The sequence below is a fragment of the Sebastes umbrosus genome, chromosome 5 (genome assembly GCF_015220745.1).
Source record: "Sebastes umbrosus isolate fSebUmb1 chromosome 5, fSebUmb1.pri, whole genome shotgun sequence".
NCBI classification, from domain to species: domain Eukaryota; kingdom Metazoa; phylum Chordata; class Actinopteri; order Perciformes; family Sebastidae; genus Sebastes; species Sebastes umbrosus.
This window is the reverse complement of record NC_051273.1, coordinates 15900071-15921440: the sequence shown is the minus strand read 5'-3', so window position 1 is coordinate 15921440 and position 21370 is coordinate 15900071. Positions and strand designations below refer to the sequence as shown.

Sequence of the window (21370 nt, the reverse complement as noted above, 5' to 3'; positions counted from 1 at the left end):
CAGAAACGCTTGTTCATCACCATAAACTACACATAAAGCTTTAGAGCTGACACACACACACACACACACACACATACACACAGTCCTGGCCACCAGTGAATGGGCCTCTGATATTAGTGGGAAGTGTTTCAGCAGCAGAGGGATTTCTGCTTACTGTTGGGTTCCCACCCAAGCTGCTCAGGGTGCAGCGTAAAGAGAAAAGGGGGGTAAAGGGTTGCATTAAGAGCTGGCCAAAGCAACGACATGGTATTGCTTTTACAGGAGGGAGAAAGGAGTAGAGAGGTAAAAGATAAGAGAGAGCCAGTATGCAGAATGACGGTGAGAGAAAGATGAAAAGGAGAGTGATGAGAGTGATGAGGAGGAGAGATGGAGGAGTCCCTCAGGAGGAATTGTTTAAGAGGTGCACACACACATCCGCAAATACATCGCAGGTTCCGGACAACAAAACACAGCTTTCAATAACAGAACAAAATACTCTGAATTAGTAGTAATATCCTTGAACTCATTATTCTGACAGTAACCAGGTTTCTCATCAGATTTCTCAACATCTCAGCCACTCGTTTCTTCACTGACTGAGTTACCTCAACAGTTGAACGCGTTTTGGCGTCCGGCTGTCTGAACTCTTTTGTATTTAGAGCCTGCATCTGATCACTGGTAATGGAAAACAAGAGTGACAACACAATTTATGATCTGCATTGCATTACTGAGGTCAGCCTTTCCCTTTACTTCAGCTTGTTGATCATCATTACATTACATCATTTACCGTCATATTTCTTCTTTTACTGACTTACTACGACGTAACTTGGCAGAGAAGGATCAGAAACCTGGACAAGGTGTCTACGTGCCACTGTATATACTCCAGCTAGCATATTCAAGCTTCTCAAAACTGTGATAAGAGTTTAGCAAGGATTCTGAAACAAGGATACGATGTTCGCATGCACAAAATATACAGGGATACTCCAAAAACCTGATCATAACCAGGATACTCATGCACATGTAAACACACTCATTCCCTGCTCTTCTATTTTTTTATGTGAACTGAAATGTGTAACTTGCTAAGTTTTGATCATAAATACAGCTAAATGTGGCCCTACTTATAGACAGTAAGTGACGAAACATGTCCAGTTATCATCTCCTAATTAGATAATTAATTTAATATATACAAGAGCAATATGCCTACTATTCAACATGGGGATGCATCTTAGGGATAAAGAGTTGTTGGGGAATAATAAGCCTTATTTCCTTCCAAAATATAATGTAGAAAAAAGTAATGGATGTATTTATAAGAACTGGATACCGGACCCCAAGATGATGCCTATTCATTCCAATGGGAATTGGTCACCTGGCACATACGCCAAAAAAGTGGTTGTGCCTAGAACATGGATGTGGTCTAGAAGGTAACCCACAATTTGGGAAACTCTCGCAAGATGGTTAAGGTTCGGCATTGACCACGAATGGTTAACGTTAGGATTGGTCGTCGGGCAGTGAGACTTGCAAGCTTTTCCACGTTTTTGCAAGTTTTCACAACTTTGTGGGTTTTCTTCTAGACATGACCCAAAGTTTTCTAGCTTCCAGGTTTATTTTCGGGTTATGCAACCCACTGAATATGAGCAGTAGTATTTCTCCTGCTGGCCCCGACCACGAGCTCACGCTCGGCCCATAGACTTCACATTGTGATGACGTCACCGATTTTAAAATCGCTTTTCTCTGCTTGAGGAAAGTTTTACAAATATAAAACCTCCATGGATCAAAACTTCATAATAGAAAGAGTCATACTCGATCTTGTTTGCAGTTCGAGGTGTCCTGTCAACAGTTTGATAGACGTCTCTTTTACAATGGTGGTCTACGGGGAAAATGGGAGACTTTTAGCTGCAATACCGTGAGTGGCCACTGAAAACAAATGAAAGCAAGGCTCAACGGCGGCACAGTATCCGGGTTTCATTATACATCTATGGTAAAAGTATAAAGTTGCACAAAATGGAAGCACTCAAGCAAAGTACCGGTACCTCAAAACTGTATCTAAGTTTACTACTTGAGAAAATGAAGTTTATTACTTTTCACCTCCGAAAAATACATAAATATTCACAACGGCTGAACAATATTGGGCCTGGGGGGGTGGGGGGGGGGCGAGTCTGCGGTTTGGAGAGGGAGGGAGCTGCGGTGTCAAAAGTGAAAAGCTCAGAGGAAAATTGAAGCCCCATAATGGAAGCATAATGGGCTTAGTGTCAGAGTCTTGCAGACGAGCCGGGGGGGAAGCACGACTGCCGTCACCCTCTCTTACCTCTAGCCAGTATAACGGGGTTTAGGAAGCAACGAGGAGACAACAACGCGCCCCAAACAGGCTTTAGAGATACACCAACTGCCTAATGGCTGCATGCGGATGGAATTCATAACAACAAGATGGTCTCTGGTCGTCTCTTTGTGGGATTGTAGCGCATCATGTCTCAGACTCAGGTTGAATACTCAAAAGGTTTCCTCTCAACTCATGCAGGGTTCCTCCTCAAAATTCATGACGGGAGAGGCAGAAAATTTCATTGAGGAAGGCTCTGTGGCTGGAGTTTGTAAATGTGTATGATGATACTTTCAGAAAAAAAATAGCTCTCTTCTTCTTCCGTGTGATTTGTGAAGGAGGGAAGGACAAGGATGCAGATACAGACATCATGCGGAGACATTTTAATTCACCTCATGTATAGCACAGCTCACTCGCATCTCAATTCGGTGAAGCCACTGTACAACAGCTGTCAGGACAAGAATTGAATTTGAAGTGGTGCCCCTGGCGATGACTACCAATGCCGGTTAGACCATCTACTGCTGTCATAGACCTGTGAGTGAGTGACAGGCTGCATCCAGACATGTTGAGGCGGTTATCTAACGCCTTGTGTCGAGGCAGATTTACAGTTAGTTCAAACATTGGGGGGATGAGGGCAGGCGTGGAGCAAGGGAGTGTACGTGTTAGAGTGTAAAGGATTAAGCTTTGTCCCTGCTGTTGTGTACTAACTGTGCATTTGCATCTTGGTGAAGCTGTAGTTAAGATCCAGGATCCAGATTTAGTGTATTCTCATCTGGTGGAGTGTGTGTGTGTGTGTGTGCGTGTGTGCGTGTGTGCGTGTGTGCGTGTGTGTGTGTGTGAGCTGAGGCGGAGAGAATGTGCTGATCAGAGGGGCTTGAGGACGAGTAAAGCAGATTTAGACTCAGACCATGTGTTGGTTATTTTTGGAGAACATCCAGATCTCTCCTATATGACATAACACTACGGAGGCAGGTTGTAGAGGTCTGTGTTCAATGAACAGTATGCTGTGCGTATGCTGTGATGGACGATGAAGATGGGCCAGTTGGGTCGAAGTGTGGATTAAAGCTATGGATTAAAACAACAGTGTGCTGTGTGTCAGGACTGCAAAACAAGTATTTCCATTTTAGGCAGTTTTTAATCATGTTTTAATGTGTCACATAGTTAATTAGCAGGACGATTTCCAGCCACGTGTTATCATTAGTTTGACAGCACTATATTACAGACAGGCCAAATAACTGGGGTCTCACTGGACTTGTGTTTGTATCGTAATATACCACTTGGTTGGCCTTTGAACACGGTAATGTTTGAACATTTTAGCTGCGACCAGCAGCTATATAGCACTCTGTCAGTCGGTTGGTCCACAAAATTTCCCCACCCTTTGATGGCCACAGTTTTCACCCTTGGAGGCTGAAATTAGGGTGGAGGTCAAGTGTGTGGGTGTGAAGTTGTCTGCCATGCCAATTGGCAAAAAGGGGGAATGGCAGTTTGAGTGGCCTATATATGAAAAAGGCGCATAACTTCTAAATGGATTCACGTACCATGGCCAATCTCATGAACTGTTTGTCGTAGACTCTTGTGGGAGGCATCATTGGTCTCAGCAGAGTTCCTGTTTTAATTGTTGTGATGCAATTATATATTTTTCCCGTTTATTTTCTCTCTCTGGACTTTTGATCTTGCTGTCTTTAAGGCAGGTATTGGTCCTGGGTATCTTTTGTCTGATCCCCCAAAGTTTTCCTCCATTTTCTGAATTTCTTTCTTTGCTTTGTGGAGGATGCTTTACGCAACTTACATATTTTGTAAAGCATTTAAACTCTAACACAAATGTTTATTCTGATAAAGCTTATCATAAAGTATCTGTGTTTCAAAACTACATTTGCTCTAAAAAGGTACATCAATGCTAACTTGGCTCAGTTAGTTTAATCTGTATGGATAATGTTTGCTTTAGGTTCCATGTGGTGCTCACTAAGGTGGGATGTGAGATTAGGTTTTACTCATACAAGGGCAGCAGTATACACTGTATGCTTGCAGTGTGTGTTTGTATTATGAATGTTAGAATACAATAGAGCATATACCACACCATTATCTGATCTAATGAGCAGAGAACAAGTCAGTATTTGTTGAAGACTTTAATGTAATGATTGACAAATGATTAAAGCATTCCTTGAACGTAACAACTGAACCGTGAACAGATGGTCAGAGAGGGCTGACCCAGACTAAAAGGCCTGGCTGATTGTCAGACCTGGGCAGTAGGAGTGGGTGATATGTATAAAATATTTTATCACAGTATGAATTTTCCGTTTACAGATAAAATAAGTGGATGGGAATGTCTGTTTTTTGGTTCGTCCAGTGATTTAAATACCTGACAAATTCAGATATTTCATCACAATGATGCACAAATCCTGTCATTCCAATATTGCCAATAAGCTGTTCTGCTCATTGATCTGCAACATTGGTCGAATACAGCAAGAGATATTCAAGGTAGAACTAACTCAGTATAGCAAAATCCCCACCAGTATTCACAGTAACCGCCATATCACCCAACCCTACTGGGCATATAAAGTCAATAAACAGTATTTAGATGAATGAAAATAAATGTGGTGTGCTTCAATTTCATGTGTCTCATCAAATGGAAGGGCTAAAGTTTACACCCTGTAGTTAACAAAACCAAACTCACCTCAAGTATTTGAAAATATAATCAAATAAAACTGTTGCAATCTGAGTCGACTAATTGTTGGGGATGAATACAGTCTCTTCAGGGATGATGATGAGGAGGACGGGAGAACGAGTGGAGCGGGGATGAGACGAGGACAGGGGGCTGGGACCGGGGTGGTGGCGGCTGGGCCATCTAGCCTTTCGGAGCCGTGTATTGACGCAGGAGAGAGGAGATGGCGCTGGATTCAGTGACCTCCTCGGGGAGAGAGCCCTCCAGGTCTTTGATGGACGGGTCGGCTCCAGCGTTCAGCAGGAGCTCCACGATGTCGGCGAACTCGCACGCCGATGCTACGAAAAGAAGAGAGGATAATAATGAAGGAGTTACAGTATAAGGAGGAGAAAACAGTTAAGAAGAGAAAAAAAAATAAGTAGAGGACAAAAAAAGCAAATATTTATGCAAACTTTCTGCAAAGCATTTAGCTTTTTAGCCATGCTACATGTAGCAGCTGTACGGCTGTATGGATGGCTATGTTGGCCTGCTGGTCGGTCCATCACTTTGATGGATTGCCATGAAATTTGGTTCCCAGAGGATGAATCCTGGTAGGATGGAGGATGAATCCTTTGGTGAGCTTCTGACTTCTTATCTAGCACCATCAGGTCAAAAGTACTTTGTCCAGTAATTTGGTTTATGACCAAATCCTGCAAAACTAATGACATTCCTGTCAACCTCAGCTGCACTTTAACATTGTCATTGTGAGCATGTTAGCATGCTGATGTTAGTAGGGTGACCACGTGTCCCACTATATGTGGATCCGCAAAACATTTGATCAGTGTGATGAAGGTAACACAGTTTATAGTCTAAGTATATAGTATATAAGTCTAATGCAGTGAGGGCCAAAGTGCAAATGTACGACGGAGTATTAGGGCCACATTGAGGGGGAAAAAGTCGTAATAACAAGAATGAAGTCATAACTTTACGAGAAAAGAAGTCGTAATATTACGAGAATAAAGTCATAACTTTACGAGAAAAAAAGATAATAACTCATAAAATTACTACTTTATAATATTGACTTTATTCTCATAATATTACAACTTTTTTTTTCATAATCTTGTGACTTTATTCTCGTAATATTATGACTTAATTCTCTAAATCTCAGATTTATTTTTTCCTCAATGTGGCCCTAAAACTCCGTCGTACCGTCGTACCATAGACCTACAACAATGATAAATAAAAATGAAAATGTAAACAAAAAAACAGTTTTTCATTTCCATTTTTATAAATCCACAGGGAGCCACTCGAGAGGGGCTGAAGAGCCACATGTGGCTCCGGAGCTGCAGGTTGCAGACCCCTGGTCTAGATGTTGGTGTAGCTAGGTGGAACTGACGTTGGGTGGTGGTTGGTCCGGCCGGACCTGTGATGCAGGACACTGGCAGTGTTTAGGTGATAAGAGGCACCTGTTGGCAGGTCGGGTCGGATCGGAACGTAGTGTGGGTGGAGTGAAGCACAGTGTTACTGTGGGTAAAAGTTCGGTGGGCCCGTAAAAGCCGGCTCCATGTCGCCGCTCCAATACATTCTACCGTTTATTCACACAAAGGTATGTTGAACGATAGTACAGCTGTTGAGTACGAGTGAACAATGGAGTTGTAATCAGCAGAGGAGTGTTGTTACACTGTGACTATCATTTATTCTTACCTGGATAAATGTCATAATTGGGAATTTGATGGATCACTGCAGCTCATTTCAGGCTGTTATGATGATGTGAACCAGGTTTGAGTAAATTTGCCTCATTCCTTTTCTTCTATGTAATGTAGTCCAGCACAGTATGTACAGTGCTGCAGTTAATGAAAAGCCCATCTGCAGGCCCGGCACTGACACCGGCCTGGACCTGTGGTTCTCTCAAACACTTCATTTCTGCCCCATTGGCAATTTGTGCCCCACTAAAAGGGTCTTCTCTCTCCCTGTATGAGGGGGAGGAAGCGGGGGAGGCTTGCACTTTCTTAACCCAGTTAGCAGGTTCCTGCTTTCCCGATGCACCTCTCGCCCCTCTGGCACCCTCGCCCCCCCCTCATCCTCTCTCTCTTCCTCTCTTGTTCAGAGTGCTCTTCTCTGTCGGTGTCAATCGCTCGCTCCTCTTAAAGAGCGGACTCTGTGCTACGCCATGATCGCTGATGTCAGCAGCCACAGTGATTGACAGCCAGGCCTTTTAACCTCCAGCCCAGGGGTGGCTGGCGGGAGTGTGTGTGCATGAGATATGATGATACATCGGAATGTGTAAGCAAGTGTGTGTGTGCTCTATGAATAGCACGAGGTGTGTGTGTGTATCAAACACTACAACAACCACTTATCTTTTAGACTAACAAAGCTTGGCTTATTTTTCCAGCCACGCTTGCAGTCCTCCTCTTGTTGCTCTAAACAGTATTTTATTTAGCCAGCGGTGTGTGTGTGTGTGTGTGTGTGTGTGTGTGTGTGTGTGTGTGTGTGTGTGCGCGTGGCGGGTGTCTCGCCTGGGCCTTGAGCTGTAAAAAGTGGCCAGCCCCCGGGGGAGCCGTAGAGGAGGAGAACAATTTATGGTGAGCAGTAAACCCTCAATTAATCACTTGCCAGCCACTGTGGCCCTGTGCAAAGAGAGGTGGGAATGAATTTTCATTCTCTGCTATTTGTCTCTCGGAGTTCATCGCTTATGTTTATTAGTCATCTTTTTATGCCTCATCCTCGGGGCTTCCTCTGCTGAGTGTGTTTGTGTGTGCAGATCGCCGGTGGGTGATGCAACTTGCCAACGCCACCGAGCCGGGGGACAGATGGTGCAGCCACACACACACACACACACACACACACACTCAGAGGACGGGGGAAACGCCCCTCAGGGACATGTGAGTTGGGGCATGAGAGGGTCAGGGGAGTCTAAGGACCGGTGCTGATTTCCTCTGGGAGGCCTGCTGATTATTACACACACACACACACACACGCAGAACAAAACCAGACAGGAATCCACACATGCATACCAAAGGACGCACACACACACATGCACCCACAGAATAAGAGAAACTGGGTGAAAAACAACTGTAGAAAATAAAGATGAGGAATGGAGGAGAGAGCGTGGGAGGAAGAGGAGGGAAAGATGACAAATGTTGGCAAAGAGCGAAAAACAAGCTGCTGTATATAAAGAGCTGCGTGCACACACACAAAACATAATGATGTCAGTGTACGATAGATGTGAAGTTCCAAAATGAGATATTTACCATTTGCAAAACAGACATAAATACACTTACAAAAAGCTTTATAGCAGAAAAAGAAAATAAATTTAAAGTGAGTATACAACATTTTGGACTGTAGAGATTAATAAGAGGGGCCTTCTTACCATAATGTAGCGCTGTCTGTCCTTCATTATCCTGTAAGACAAAAACAAGTCTTAATAATATCATATAACAAAATATATATGAGAGAAATTACTTTGCTCAAACTCCCCAAGAGTCAACAGGAAAACTTTCAGCTACTAAAATACCAATCACCTCCTACTGGTTGGCTGTGGACAAAAGGTGCCACGTTTTCATTGTACAAAAGGCGAATTATGAGACATTGATTAGATATTGATTTGAGAAACACATGACCTGCAAATCAAATCTTTCAACTTGCAGCTCTCATCAACCTGCACCAATAAGCTACTGAAACTCAACATATTACAGTGGAGGGGCCTCCAGCAGTACGTATCTATGCTCCAAAACCCCAGACCAGTGTTGGTCCCAACTCTGCATCTCAACCTCATGTCAACGGCTCCCCGACACATGTTGTAGTCAGAACTGAAACTAGATGGAAGGTCTTAGACAGTCTTTAAGATTAAGGGCTCTATCTTACACTCACTCGCACAGCGCAACAATCATTGCTAGTTTTAGACCGACGCATTTGTCATTTTCATGCCCGACGCCCACGTTGTGTAAGTAGCAATTGCTGCAATTGCATTGTTGGCACATTGCTATCTTGAGGCAGCAGAAAGCGATTGCACCATTGACCAACAAAAACCTGGTCTAAAGTCTGGCGCCGTATCTTCCTGTTATTTAAAAGGCCGCATTATTCAAATAGTAAGATGTGCCTACATGGGCAGGTTCACATCTGCTCGTGCGCTTTCACTTCGCGCACAAGCAGGTCCGTTTCCTCAGCAGAAAACCACTCGCTTCTCCAATTTGTTGAATCTGCCATTTAAATAGCAATGTGCCAGGTGCAATTGCACCTTTAATTCATGTTACATCCAAAACACACCTATGATTAGTCAAGAGACTTAATACAACCCATTCGCACCTTACTTTGAGCCTAGATTATGTGCCGTTTAACTAGCAAAAGAGGAGTTGGACACGCCTTAAATGCACCTGCGCCATAGATGGTTTAAATAGGGTCCTAAGGCTGGTGATTCCATATTTTTCTAATTGTCACCAAACAACAATGCAATATGCTGTATTTAGTTTGGGCAGAATGGGAGGAACAGGAAAACCTCCCATCATCCTGTTGCTTGGGTAGTGTTCATGCATTATTAAATAGACACACTGTTATTGTGTTACGAATCTGTAGTGGTTTGTTAACAAGTGAAAGCAGATACAAACAGTGTAGCTTCATTTCAATGAACTGAATTGATTCTATTAGTGTTAAAATTGGACCTTAGACATCAATTGGGAGATATCTAACTCGGTTGTGAGCAGTTTTTTTCCATGCAGCTGTTTGTAATGATGCTCAGCCTCTGAACAATATGACATGAATGCAGCATTAGTCCATCTGACTTTCTGACTTCCCTATACTGTCTGTGGCACTCAGCCCCGCTGAATACCTACAGTATATCTTAAAAAAAGGCTCAGTCATTTCCTAAAACAGCTGGGCACTGTCGTTTTTAGGGACTATTTTCAGCTGCGGATTAATGAGTATTTACAGCAGCAGGATGGTATACAGAATGTGGCTTATTTATGTGTTTTTGATGACAACAATGGAGGTCTATGGCACAGAGGAATAAGTTGTTAGTAGTAGTCATTGTTGGTTTTGGTCTTTTCGTGTGATTTGTTAACAATAAGAAATACATTGAATATTTACAGCTTAATCTTTTAAATTAATTAACCATGGAGGCTATGTGACCCTGACACACAACAGCTCAGGAGTGTCAGAGGGTGACCAGAAAATCAGTCTCTTGCGTGCATGTGTGTGTGTGATTGTGTGTGCATGTGGATTTGTGGGGGTGCGGTAAAAATGATACTTGGGGGCAAGGGGTCAATGGTAGAGATATAATTCTTGTTCGTACTGTGGATTGGGGACAGGGATGAGGAAATGTGTGTGTGTGTGCAGGTAAAATAAGACACAATATATGACAGGCATCATCAACAGGAGATTCAGTTCTTAATCACTGTTCCAGCCTGCCTTTGCACCTCATAATGATGATAAATGGTCAAACTGTTGCCTCCAGTCCCAGAACAAGAGCAGTCGTTGAGCCACGCACAAAGCTGGTCTCCAACGCTCAGAGACAGATTAAAAGCCAGCAGGCGCAGTGACATTTCCTTCTTTACCGTAAAATGTCACCGCAGTGGAAATACCTCCAAATTACTAAAACTGTTATGGCGAAATTATTCATTAGTCTCTCCACCTTTGCCCTTCCAACAGCAGATCCTCTCGTGCACCTTCCTGTTTTTGGTTACTTCTGTGTCCTTCTGCTACTCTCTTCCAATTCTTCCTCCTCTTCTTCTTCTTCTGACCTCCCTTCCTCCAAACCACACCTCCCTCGTCTCCTTTTCTTTCATTACCTCGCCCACCGTCACTCCTCTCTTTCCTCTTCTCTCTCCTTTCATTACCACATCCACCTTTCTCTCTCTTTCCCATTCAGTCTCCTCTTCAATCTTTATCCTTTTCCTTTCCTTCTTCGTCCTGTTCCTGTCTTCCCTCTCTAGCTGGGCCCGGTGCAGAGTGATCCTATTGTTGTGTGTGTCTCTCTCTCCGGGGCAGCACTTCAGGGACCTGCTGATTGGATTAGAGCTTTCTATTCCCTCTGGGTGGATCACAGAGCACAGATGCAAATCGCCACCAGCGTGGAAAGCGTGCCGTAGTTAACCCAAGACAACAATGCTGTCTGTCTGCGAGTCAAATCGCAACCTGTGATGTATTGAGGACATTATGTCTGTCTCTCACGATGATGTAGAGGGGGAGAGAGAGAGAAACTGAATTGACAAATTTATATAGAGTTGCGTGTAGGGCTGTGTATTGGCAAGAATCTGGCGATATGACATGTATCATGCGATATTGTAAGTAAGGCAATATATTGCATTTTTTCAAGTTTAATTTTAGGAAAACTGTCATAGTATAAAGAACACACCAGAAACCACCACTGCATGCAAAAAAACTACATGGTTTTACCCCCAAACTGCATGTGATTATCATAAAGTGGGCATGTCAGTAAAGGGGAGACTCGTGGGTACCCATAGAACCCATTTTCATTCATTTCAGAGGTCAAGGGACCCCTTTGAAAATGGCCATGTCAGTTTTTCCTCGCCAAAATTTAGCGTAACTTTGGAGCATTATTTAACCTCCTTCTCGACAAGCTAGTATGACAGTATCAATGGATTCCTTAGGTTTTCTAGTTTCATATGATGCCGTCAGATTTTTAAGAGGTTAATAAAAAAATCGATAAAGCGTTTTGGAGAATCGATACAATATCGCACAACATAATATTGCGATACTCGTGTGTATCAACATTTTCTTACACCCCTAGTTGCGTGAAGGGTAAAACTTTACTGTCTGGGCATTTTCTGTAAAAATAAAACGGGCATGCTCTGCCATATGGAGGGAAAAACATACTTAACTAATTTTCACAGACACACAAACACACACAAAAGACTGGGCACAATGGGGCAGTGACAGATGTTTACAGCCGGGGGCCAAGTGAAAGACCTTGATGCCCATAAATACATACAGTTATAATTAAAGTGTAAGGGGTTTAAGCCCTAATCTGCGGCGAGCGCTAATCTGCAGTTCAACAAGCACACACACACACACATACACAAAAGTATGAATGAATGGTTAATAATTCACAAGCACAAAATATAGATGCCTTAAAGTGCAGTGAGACTTGAAGCAAAACGTGCATGTTTGTTAGGAAACATTTCGCCAGTGTGTGTGCGCGGCGTACATGCTTCTTGCATGTTCATGTGAGGGGTCAGCGGCCTGTCCTCTCAGTGTTCCCTAATGCCCCTTCATCCAGGACGGAGGCTTGATGGAATCACAGGAAATTGGATTGTCTTCCATTTGCTTTGGAAGCAGCCTGGAAGAGACACTCCCTCCCCTCCCCATCCCCATCCCACCACTCTCCCCCAATACCTGCAGTTACACCCACACCTCCCCCCCTCTATCTGGTGCACCCCTGTTCCCATCCCATTACGGAGGCATGTCACACCGAACCCCCTGCTTTTACATGTCATCCAAAGTTTCCCCTTGCGGTGCAGAAATGCTGGGCTGGATGTCAGCAGAGTGCTCAATAAAGCCGCTGCTTGCACAATACCAGCAGCAGCAGCAGCAGAGATCCAGCACTGTGTAGTGTATCACCCTAATGGGGTGGAGCAATATGCTTAGGAGCAGCATGGATAGGGATTGATCTATTAGTACAATTGCAGTTTTGCTGAATTTAACTTACACCGATCTATCATTTCTACCACACAGATGATGTGAAGCAAGATGGATGAAAGAGAAATACAGCAAATCAAGGATGTAGGGAGATTATAGGCACACAGTCGTATTTCTTTACAGATCAAAATAATACTGTAACTGCTCCAAAATTGGTCCAATGAAAGATGATCGTGTGTGTGTGTACATTTGTGTGTCTTTCTCAGTCAGATTGTCCTAACAGAGGGCAGGAACGACCAGACTCAGACTGAGGCCAACGAGGATCAAATAAAACATTGTCTGCGACACAAAGGGATTGTCACAGATGTTGTGTTCATTTCTGGAAAGTGGTTTAACTTGTTTTCTCCATCTGTCCGCCTTCACGGAGCTCGGACGACGGGACAAGAATACTCCAAACATTCAGCCCAAGCTGTTTACACCAGCATTACGTGGAGGGATCAAGGGCATATCTGTGGCGGATACTCAACTCAGTCAGGGATACAAATAGGACACAGAGGTCCCCTGAGTACATCTCCTCTTGAAACTAGGTTTCAGTCTGTCTTTCATTCTGTTTGTCTGTGTCCGAGCCAGAGGAGGGATTGTGGCTAGAAGTTAAAGGTCTGTCACTGTCTTAGGTCTGAGGCTGAAGAAAGCACAGTGTGTATGAGTGTTTCATACACCGTTCGAAGCTATACCTACAAAAAGTAATGCACTGTAGTAGGTACAGTACATATCACACAAAATCAATTTGTATGTAATCCACGTAATTGTGAACCAGAAAGTATAAAGAGCGACAAACGCCGCATAGGGAGGAGGTCGGAGTGGACGGGTGGGTCAAAAAACACCGGACTTTCGCCCAGGAGACCGGTGTTCATACCCCATGTGAAACAAGAAGTCAACACTGATTTATTTGTCATGTAACTTACGTACTTCTGTAACGCCATTTCCATAGTTATTTTAACCCAAACGTTGACTTATTTGTCATTCCGTACTTAAGTAACGCCATTATCGTACTTATTTTAACCCAAACATTTTCCTAAACCTAACTCAAGTAGTTTTGCTGCCTAAACCTAACCAAGTTGTTTCCTGTGAAGATGGAAGTTTATTTTGAAAAAGACTGTATGCATGTAACAGGGGGAAATTGTCACGTGTTGCTGGACATTCGTAGTAAAACGCATGAAAAATGAGGAATAACTTTTCGTAAGATATCATACGAGCCGTTAAATGAGGATACGTTGTTTAATACCAGCCAATCCAACTTCCAGTGCTTCTTGGTATATGGTGGGTAATCAAGCCCATTATCTTTCTAATATTTAGTAATAAGAACGCTGTCAGTCTCAACAGTAACAATAACTTAAGTGGTGTTCATTTTAAGATGGACAAAACATGATCGGCACATAATGGCTTCATCACTGCCGTTCACTAACAAATGTTTTGTCTGGAAATAAAAAATACTACTTAAAGGTCCTGGAATTTAACATCGATAAATCATCGCTACAGTCATTTTGAGACATTAGTGTAATTACTATAAACACACAAGACCTTAGCCAAGATGATTGGCAAACATTTAGGCTACGTCACAATACAAGAGGAGGGTTTTATTCTCCGAGAGTGAGCAGCACAACACTTTCAGAGGCAGCGGGTTATCTGCAAAACTAAAAGAAAGACACTTTCAACATGTTCCTCAAAAGGTGAAACCAATATAGCTGAATACAAAAAGCTAATGTAGACGTCCTGAGCTGTTATTCCTCAAATGGCCACTAGCTGTATTAAAATCTTCCTCACCATCATATCCTCTTTCTCCAACTTTTCCTTCACCTCTTTTTCTCTTTCTCATCTTTCTGTCTCACTAAACCTTCTCAGGGCTTTTTCTTCCTCGCATCCTTTCCCCGCCTCCCCCTTTTCTCCCCCCTACTGTCCCTGACAGCAACATTAAACAAGTGGGGAAAAATGGACAAGCAATTATGATTTATGATCAATGCATGCAGCAGCTGCTGACTTTTATAATGACAGTGGTTGGGGGGAGGGAGAGGGGATGCGAGTGTGTGTGGATCAGTCTCCAGGGTGTGTGTGTGGGGAAGATGAGGGGTGAATCGATAGGCGACTGGGATCATTGGTATGCAGATTCCAGCAGATAGCATTATGATGAGCAGGTGCCATTAATCAGAGAGCAGAACACAGATCTGAGTAAGATGGAGGGTCCCATCTGGAACCAGACATCACGGGCCAGACACGACCAACTTACAGCACTTTTTACAACATTTATTACTAATTCTGCAGACTTTTCTGCTTACCATGTTCCCAAACATACAGAACCTTGATTTTTTGTTTTGTTTTGATGCATGCGATCTGGTGAGAAAATCTATTTGCAGCAACTTGAAACCTGCTTGACGTAGGTAATCTATAACAGAGAACATTAGGTCCACTATATCTAATTATTAAAGTCATTGTTACATATTTGTGCAGTTTGAAAATACTCCCTTGTTGTTGCATTTAAGGAAACTTTAACATCTGAGACTTTAAAGTCAGCTATGGTGGAGTGTAGGCAGAATAGTTCTTTTCTCTGAATGTGTACAGTCACTCACTAAACTATTAGCAACATTTTCTCCCAATCTGTCTAATAGTTTAGCGTATTAGAAACATTTTCCAACATTTCCTCTAATAGTTTAGAGGGAAGCGTGAGCTCACCGCTGCGTGACGACTACGGTTAGCAGGAGGCTAAACTATTAGCAACATTTTCTCTCCATCTCTGAAAGGCTTCGCGGATATTTTAGCTCGCTAGAGCCTCGAATCACAGTTTGTCATCTCAAATGCATGGAATATCGATTCTGGCACCCAACAACACAGCAAGATGACATTTTTGATGCAACTTTAGCCAACTTCTCTGATGTGATTTGTGTTTGCCTCCAGTCTTTCCTTTGTTTTGCCTCCAGCTAACACTGTGACGTAATCATGACGTCGTCAAAAAAAGGGTCTATAGAGCAGAAGTCGGATGCAAAAATATCCACCAAATTCACACAATACTTTTCATAATGTTATTGTAAATCTGTTTTTTTCTAATCACACAGCAGCTAACTCTCAAATCATCACCATATGCAACAATGAGGAAGAGTTTTCAAGTCTACAGCAACTTGCATTATGATCACTTAATTTTGACGAAGGGCAAAAGTAGAAAAAAAGTCTATTGTGATGGATCCATCTCATGAAACCAGCAGCAATCCTGAAAGTAGGATATAAAGCTAAAAACTTGTACATGTAGAATCGTCATTGAAATCCCTAGATGAAGCAAGAAATGATCATACAAACATATGTATTGTGTGTAAGTAGGTATTGTACGTAAAGGCCTGTGTTTCCCCTGCGTTTGCTGTGTGTGTTAACCGTCAGATGTGTGTGTGTGTGTGTGTGTGTGTGTTGGGAAGACCCCCCGTGATAAAAGGATCTGCAGACCGGGGCCAGCCCTAATTGAATCTGGGTCTCCTCTCTGAGCAGGGAGAGGTAACCTTGCCACTCAGCGTGTGAGCACTGCAACCCACGGTCAAATTAGCCTGACGCCAAACTCCCCGTCCTTCACACCTCCTGGGAGTGTCCTTCAGGTGATCCCCCCCCTTCTCCCTCACGCCCATAGCTGCCATCAGTAACATCACAGTTTGGGGGGAAATCCTGTCTATGTCCTGATTCACATGTCCAGAACTGACAGAGGGTCTTGGAGGATGCCAGGGATTATAGATATTTATAATGTCAGAGATCTCAAGAGGCCTAAAAGTGTGACACACCTTAACTTCAGCACAGGTCGTCCATCCAAAAACAACTCCTGTGTGTCTGGAGCAAAGGGTAATAAGAGTATCTGAAGCTCGATCTGAGTGTAAAAGCTCCTTTAAATGGCTGGACATACCTTTGCCCACAATAGCCTGATTTTTCCAGCCTCTCTGTCACACTAGACAAAAGAAGCCTCTCTTTTTCTCTAAATCCCTGTTCTCTTCTTCCCCCTCCAACACTTCCCTCCCCTCCCCGTGTCGCTGAGCTTGCTTGTTCCCGTGGGACACCTTAGCCTCCATTAAAGCCATCAGAGAGGAGGATGAGGTTGAGACTGGGAATTAACATCGGCCGGAGGCTCCCGTCTGTCCTCCTGCGTCTCATCGATGATGTTTAAAAAGAAATATATGAAATAAATAAATACATAAAAGAGTGTAATATGAAAATCAATTGGCCGGGCAGCGGGGGCTGCGGCTGAGGCATTTGGAGTGAGGGACTCATAAAGCTGAGTACTGCGGGAGACTGATGGAAGGCAAAACACTTACTTTGTTTATTCTCTCTCCTCACCCCCGTCCCCTCCCCTCGCTGTCTGTATCCAGCTCTCACTCTCTCACTCCTCTCCCCCCCTCCTCTGTCTGAAACGGTCGAGGACAGCTTTAATGCTCCTGACAATTTATGTGGACGGTTAAGAACGATGGAAATCAAATAGTTGAGTGTAGGCAAGGCCCAGTGAGTGGCCAATAAGAAAGAAACAACAGCTGATGATGGCAAAGAGGACTGTTACCTGCTGGAATGGCTCTTTAGGCCGCACTATTACTGTCAAGTCTCTGGCTCTTTTCTGAGTGCTCATATTATAGATTCATAACTGTATCTATGTCCGATAGCCCCTTTTAACACAGCGCGGCAACAGCTTTCATTTCATCGAGTCCAGCTAATGTGCGGCAAGTACTAAATATGAATGCTATAAGAGCGGCTTACAGTGTGGCGTATAAAACGTCAAGTGGTGTGTGTGTGTGTGTGTGGTGCCTTTATGTGTGTGTAGTATAACAAGGTGTGTTCCAATTCCTCTACTTTTAACAGAAGGGTACATACTGAAGGCACACACACACATTGGAAAATGCAGGAGCAATAAATTACTCTTGGGCCTATTATAAAGAGGAAGCAAGGAATGGCTTTTTTAAATATCTGCATTAATGTGTGCACTAAGCTGTGGGAGTGTCTCAGAGTCCACTATTAATCTGTTGCAGAGACATGAGAGTGTGTGAAGGTGCTCACTGTAGCTCGGACACTATGTCCAGCTAAATGGGTACCATTTTATATGCTGCAAGCTGTGGACACATGCAGAGGAACATGCATGTGCGCAGTCATTCTGCCTATTGTCTTGCTTCTACTCTGCTAGGGTTAGGCAATATGGACACAAATCTCTAGGGCTGGGTGATAATTCAATATGATAATGTATAGTCTTTCAATGGAATCGTATCGTGATGAAATCATATATCGAGATATCGTGATGCACAATTACGTTGCCTAAATCAGTGGTTCCTAACATGGGGTCCGGGCCGCGTAGGATTGTTTCTGACTCGTGTGATCCAAACATTTCCAATAACTCCAGAGCGTTGTAAAGACCAAAAGTCAAAATGTATTGGAAAAAGACAGATGTAGTCATTTCCAAAATTCACAACATGTTTTTATCTAACGAAATATCCATGTTTGTTGGCGTTAAGCTGGCGAGTTATATTCATTACAGACAGTTGATTTAATAAAAATAAGACAGTCATTTAATACACTGAAACACCTTATTCAAATTGAGGGTTTTGTTCAAGGATTTGTACAATTTGGGTGATGACGTCAGAAAATATGGGGGGGTCCTCAGCTTTTCTTAGACACAAGTGGGGGGATTTGAGGGAAAATAAGTTGGGAACTACTGGTCTAAATGATAATTATAAGCACATACAATCTCAAATTTCTCAGAATTTCTGAATTGCTAAGAATTCTGGTAATACCCAAGTGTAGTTAAATAAACTATTGTCCTAATCTGATTACTCTGTATTTGTGTGCGTGCATGTAAACATACAGTAGTCAGTGTATAGCAGGAAATATTTATAATTTTTTTCCCCTATAATTTCACTTGAAACTGTTTTGTTCATTTTGCACTAAAGCTCCGTACTTTTCAAGTATTTAATTCACACAAGTGTATACAAAAATAGGCTTTACCGTGTGGTTATTTCATATAGACTATTTATTTATTGCAATATCATAAAACATGCTATATCGTGATATATATCATTATCGAAATACGAAAGTACCTATATCGTGATTAGGGCTGCACAATTAATCGGAATTTGATCGAAATCACAATATGGCCTACTACAATGTTCAAACCGCAGGAGGATTTTAGTATGTTTTTCAATGAAAATGAGAATAATTATGTAAAAATGATCATACCCTCTAATATCGCAAACCATATCGCAATTGCAATAACAGTCAAAATAATCGCAATTAGATATTTTTTCAAAATCGTGCATATCGTGTGATAGAAGATTTTGGTCATATCACCCAACCCTACTAAATGTAATTTGATATTGTGGTATCAATATATAGCATGATACCATTTCTGGAAAAAGTTGAATCTGTTGAGAAACTGTGGCGAAAATAACCAGATATGAATGTCTATTTTGGGCTTATTCAGTGAATTAAATACCTGATGTATAAAGTTGTTGTCTTATCATATAATACTGCCATAAAAACGTCATGCTGATTGATTTGTAAGATAGTCGATAATGTCCTAATACACCCAGTGAGGTGAAAAGGACACACACTACGGTATAAACAGTATATGTCCGTCTCGTATCTTTGTTTACCTGCTCTATTTCTGCCTCCATCCTATTTTATTCTCAAATTTTTTTCTTCGAATCCTCGATATATTCCGTCTTCTTACTTTCCCACCTCGCTGCCTTCCCTTTCTTAAAGACCCTATATATTCTGGGGGATAGGTTGCACAATTACAAACACACGTACACACACACATGCGCGCCGCACACACACAATTATGACGAATCTTGCTGGATATTTGTTATGACTGGCCTGACTGAGCCATTAGTTATAGGAGGCAGTGCTGGGAAAGGGGAGGGATACAAACGTGTAATAATGCCTCCACCATAGAATTTCAATCAACCACCGTGTGTGTGTGTGTGTGTGTGTGTGTGTGTGTGTGTGTTTCTATCACACAAGTAGTTGACACCACAGTAGAGGACACAGATGAGATGGTTCAGTGTTCTTTGTTTGCTGGCTGAGCTCTAAAATGCTCACAGCTGCATAATATCCACAATAAAAGGTTGCAGCATTTAATTTTTGCTGAATGCTGCGACTTCAATATGAAATGTCATAAATATTGATACAGGTTTACTATGCTTTTTCGTGAAAAATGAGCATGAACGGATGCTAATGCTTACGATTTGTTCAGTTTGATTAAAATGGAATATTTTCTGTGATTTGTGAGCCGGGGATTTGGCACAACCATGAACATCTTATTTAGGAAACACACTTTTTCCTTTGAGTAAGAGCAGCCTGGTGCTATTTGGTAATTATTTGGCAGTAGTCCATATTTATACGACAGTCTGACGTTTTATATTTTTTCCCATTCATTTCCCATGAAGTACATCTGCATTATTTTATAGAAACACCAGATTATTGAACTCATTAGCAAGATACAACGGTTTTCTTCAAGACAGGTACTAACTTGTGTACATCTTACCAAACTGTCAGTGATTTATGACGATTAATCTAAACAAATGTGTAAACATTTTGATAGTAGAGTCATCGTCATTTCAATCTTGAATCTTTAACTTGTGGATTAAATATATTTAGTTTTTAGACTGTTGGTTTATAAATCAAGCAAATTATACCTGATGTTTTATAGGCGGAAAGATGAATCCATAAAACAACCGATAGATTGATCGATATTGAAAATAATGATTTGTTGTAGCCTTAACTGGTAACTAACTGTAACTGCTACATAGGTAACTAGTAGGTAACTGTAACTACAGTAAGTGGCACCGAAGAGGTATGCTAATTGTAACTAACTGGTAGGTAACTGGTATCTGTCTGTCTGTATTGATGTATATGTCAATATTTGAGTTTTTAATCTTTTAATACTTTTCATTTTTTAAACATAAATACACAACATATACAAACATTTCTGATACGGATCCTTTAAAGGTGCTGAAGGCGAGATTGGGAGCATTTCTATTGCCTCTACAAGGCTCTCAACATGGAGACGGCTGAGCCGGCGGCTTGCAGCTATCAATGCTAACAGCACTAACAGTGACTAGTAACGATGGCAACAACGCTGACAGCGCTAACAGTGTTAACCTGAGGGGGAACCGGAGGGTGGTGCTTCAACAATGGCGCAGTTGGTCGGGGCAGCGTTATCAGCGGTAAACGCCGTATGAGCGCAATGCAGAGCGGCGGCCGTGAGATAGCCAGTGGGGTACGATGACATGCATGAAAACGCACTAAAAGGCATGCGAGGCCGGCCGGTCAACTTACATGAAATCAGAGGAAATATATAATATATTATATTATTAAGATTCCCAAAGTTCTTCACTGACATCTGTTAACATTTATCAGCTGAGATCTCACACTGTCGTTAATTCACTGTTTTACTCCATTATATAAATAAATCAACAGCCCGAGTCCACACACACGCCACTCACATCAATATCAAATCAATGGATCCATACCTTAACAGAAACTATGCCACTACAAATCAGCCATACACACATCATGTATGCACAGAGCTCCCTCGCTCTATTTTACACACAAGCAGACAAACATGATACCAGTAAGAGAATAGTTTTCTACAATCTAATTAAAATAATAAAACTGTACATTTAAGAAATGAAAGAACATGTAAATTTAATAAGATATGCTAGTCTGCCGGTCTTGAACTCCTCACACACAAACAAACAGATATCCCTGCAGGTTCTACATGCAGACTGTGTGCATGAGACTTGTTTTGTGCTCTCTAGCCACCAATTGTAGCCCGCCCAGTC

At 42.3% G+C, this 21370-nt stretch overlaps 1 protein-coding gene across 1 annotated transcript in view; it reads right to left on the bottom strand.

Moving 5' to 3' along the window:
• Positions 1-4401: 4401 nt before the first annotated feature.
• The window catches only part of acbd6 (acyl-CoA binding domain containing 6), a 38988-nt gene continuing 22019 nt past the window's right edge, over positions 4402-21370 (bottom strand). Inside the window, exons 7-8 of the mRNA XM_037770386.1 lie at positions 8302-8332; positions 4402-5290 (exon numbers count right to left, since the gene is read on the bottom strand). Of these exons, the coding sequence (XP_037626314.1) occupies positions 5136-5290; positions 8302-8332 (186 nt within the window). The 3' untranslated portion in view covers positions 4402-5135. The remainder of the gene's footprint in view (positions 5291-8301; positions 8333-21370) is intronic.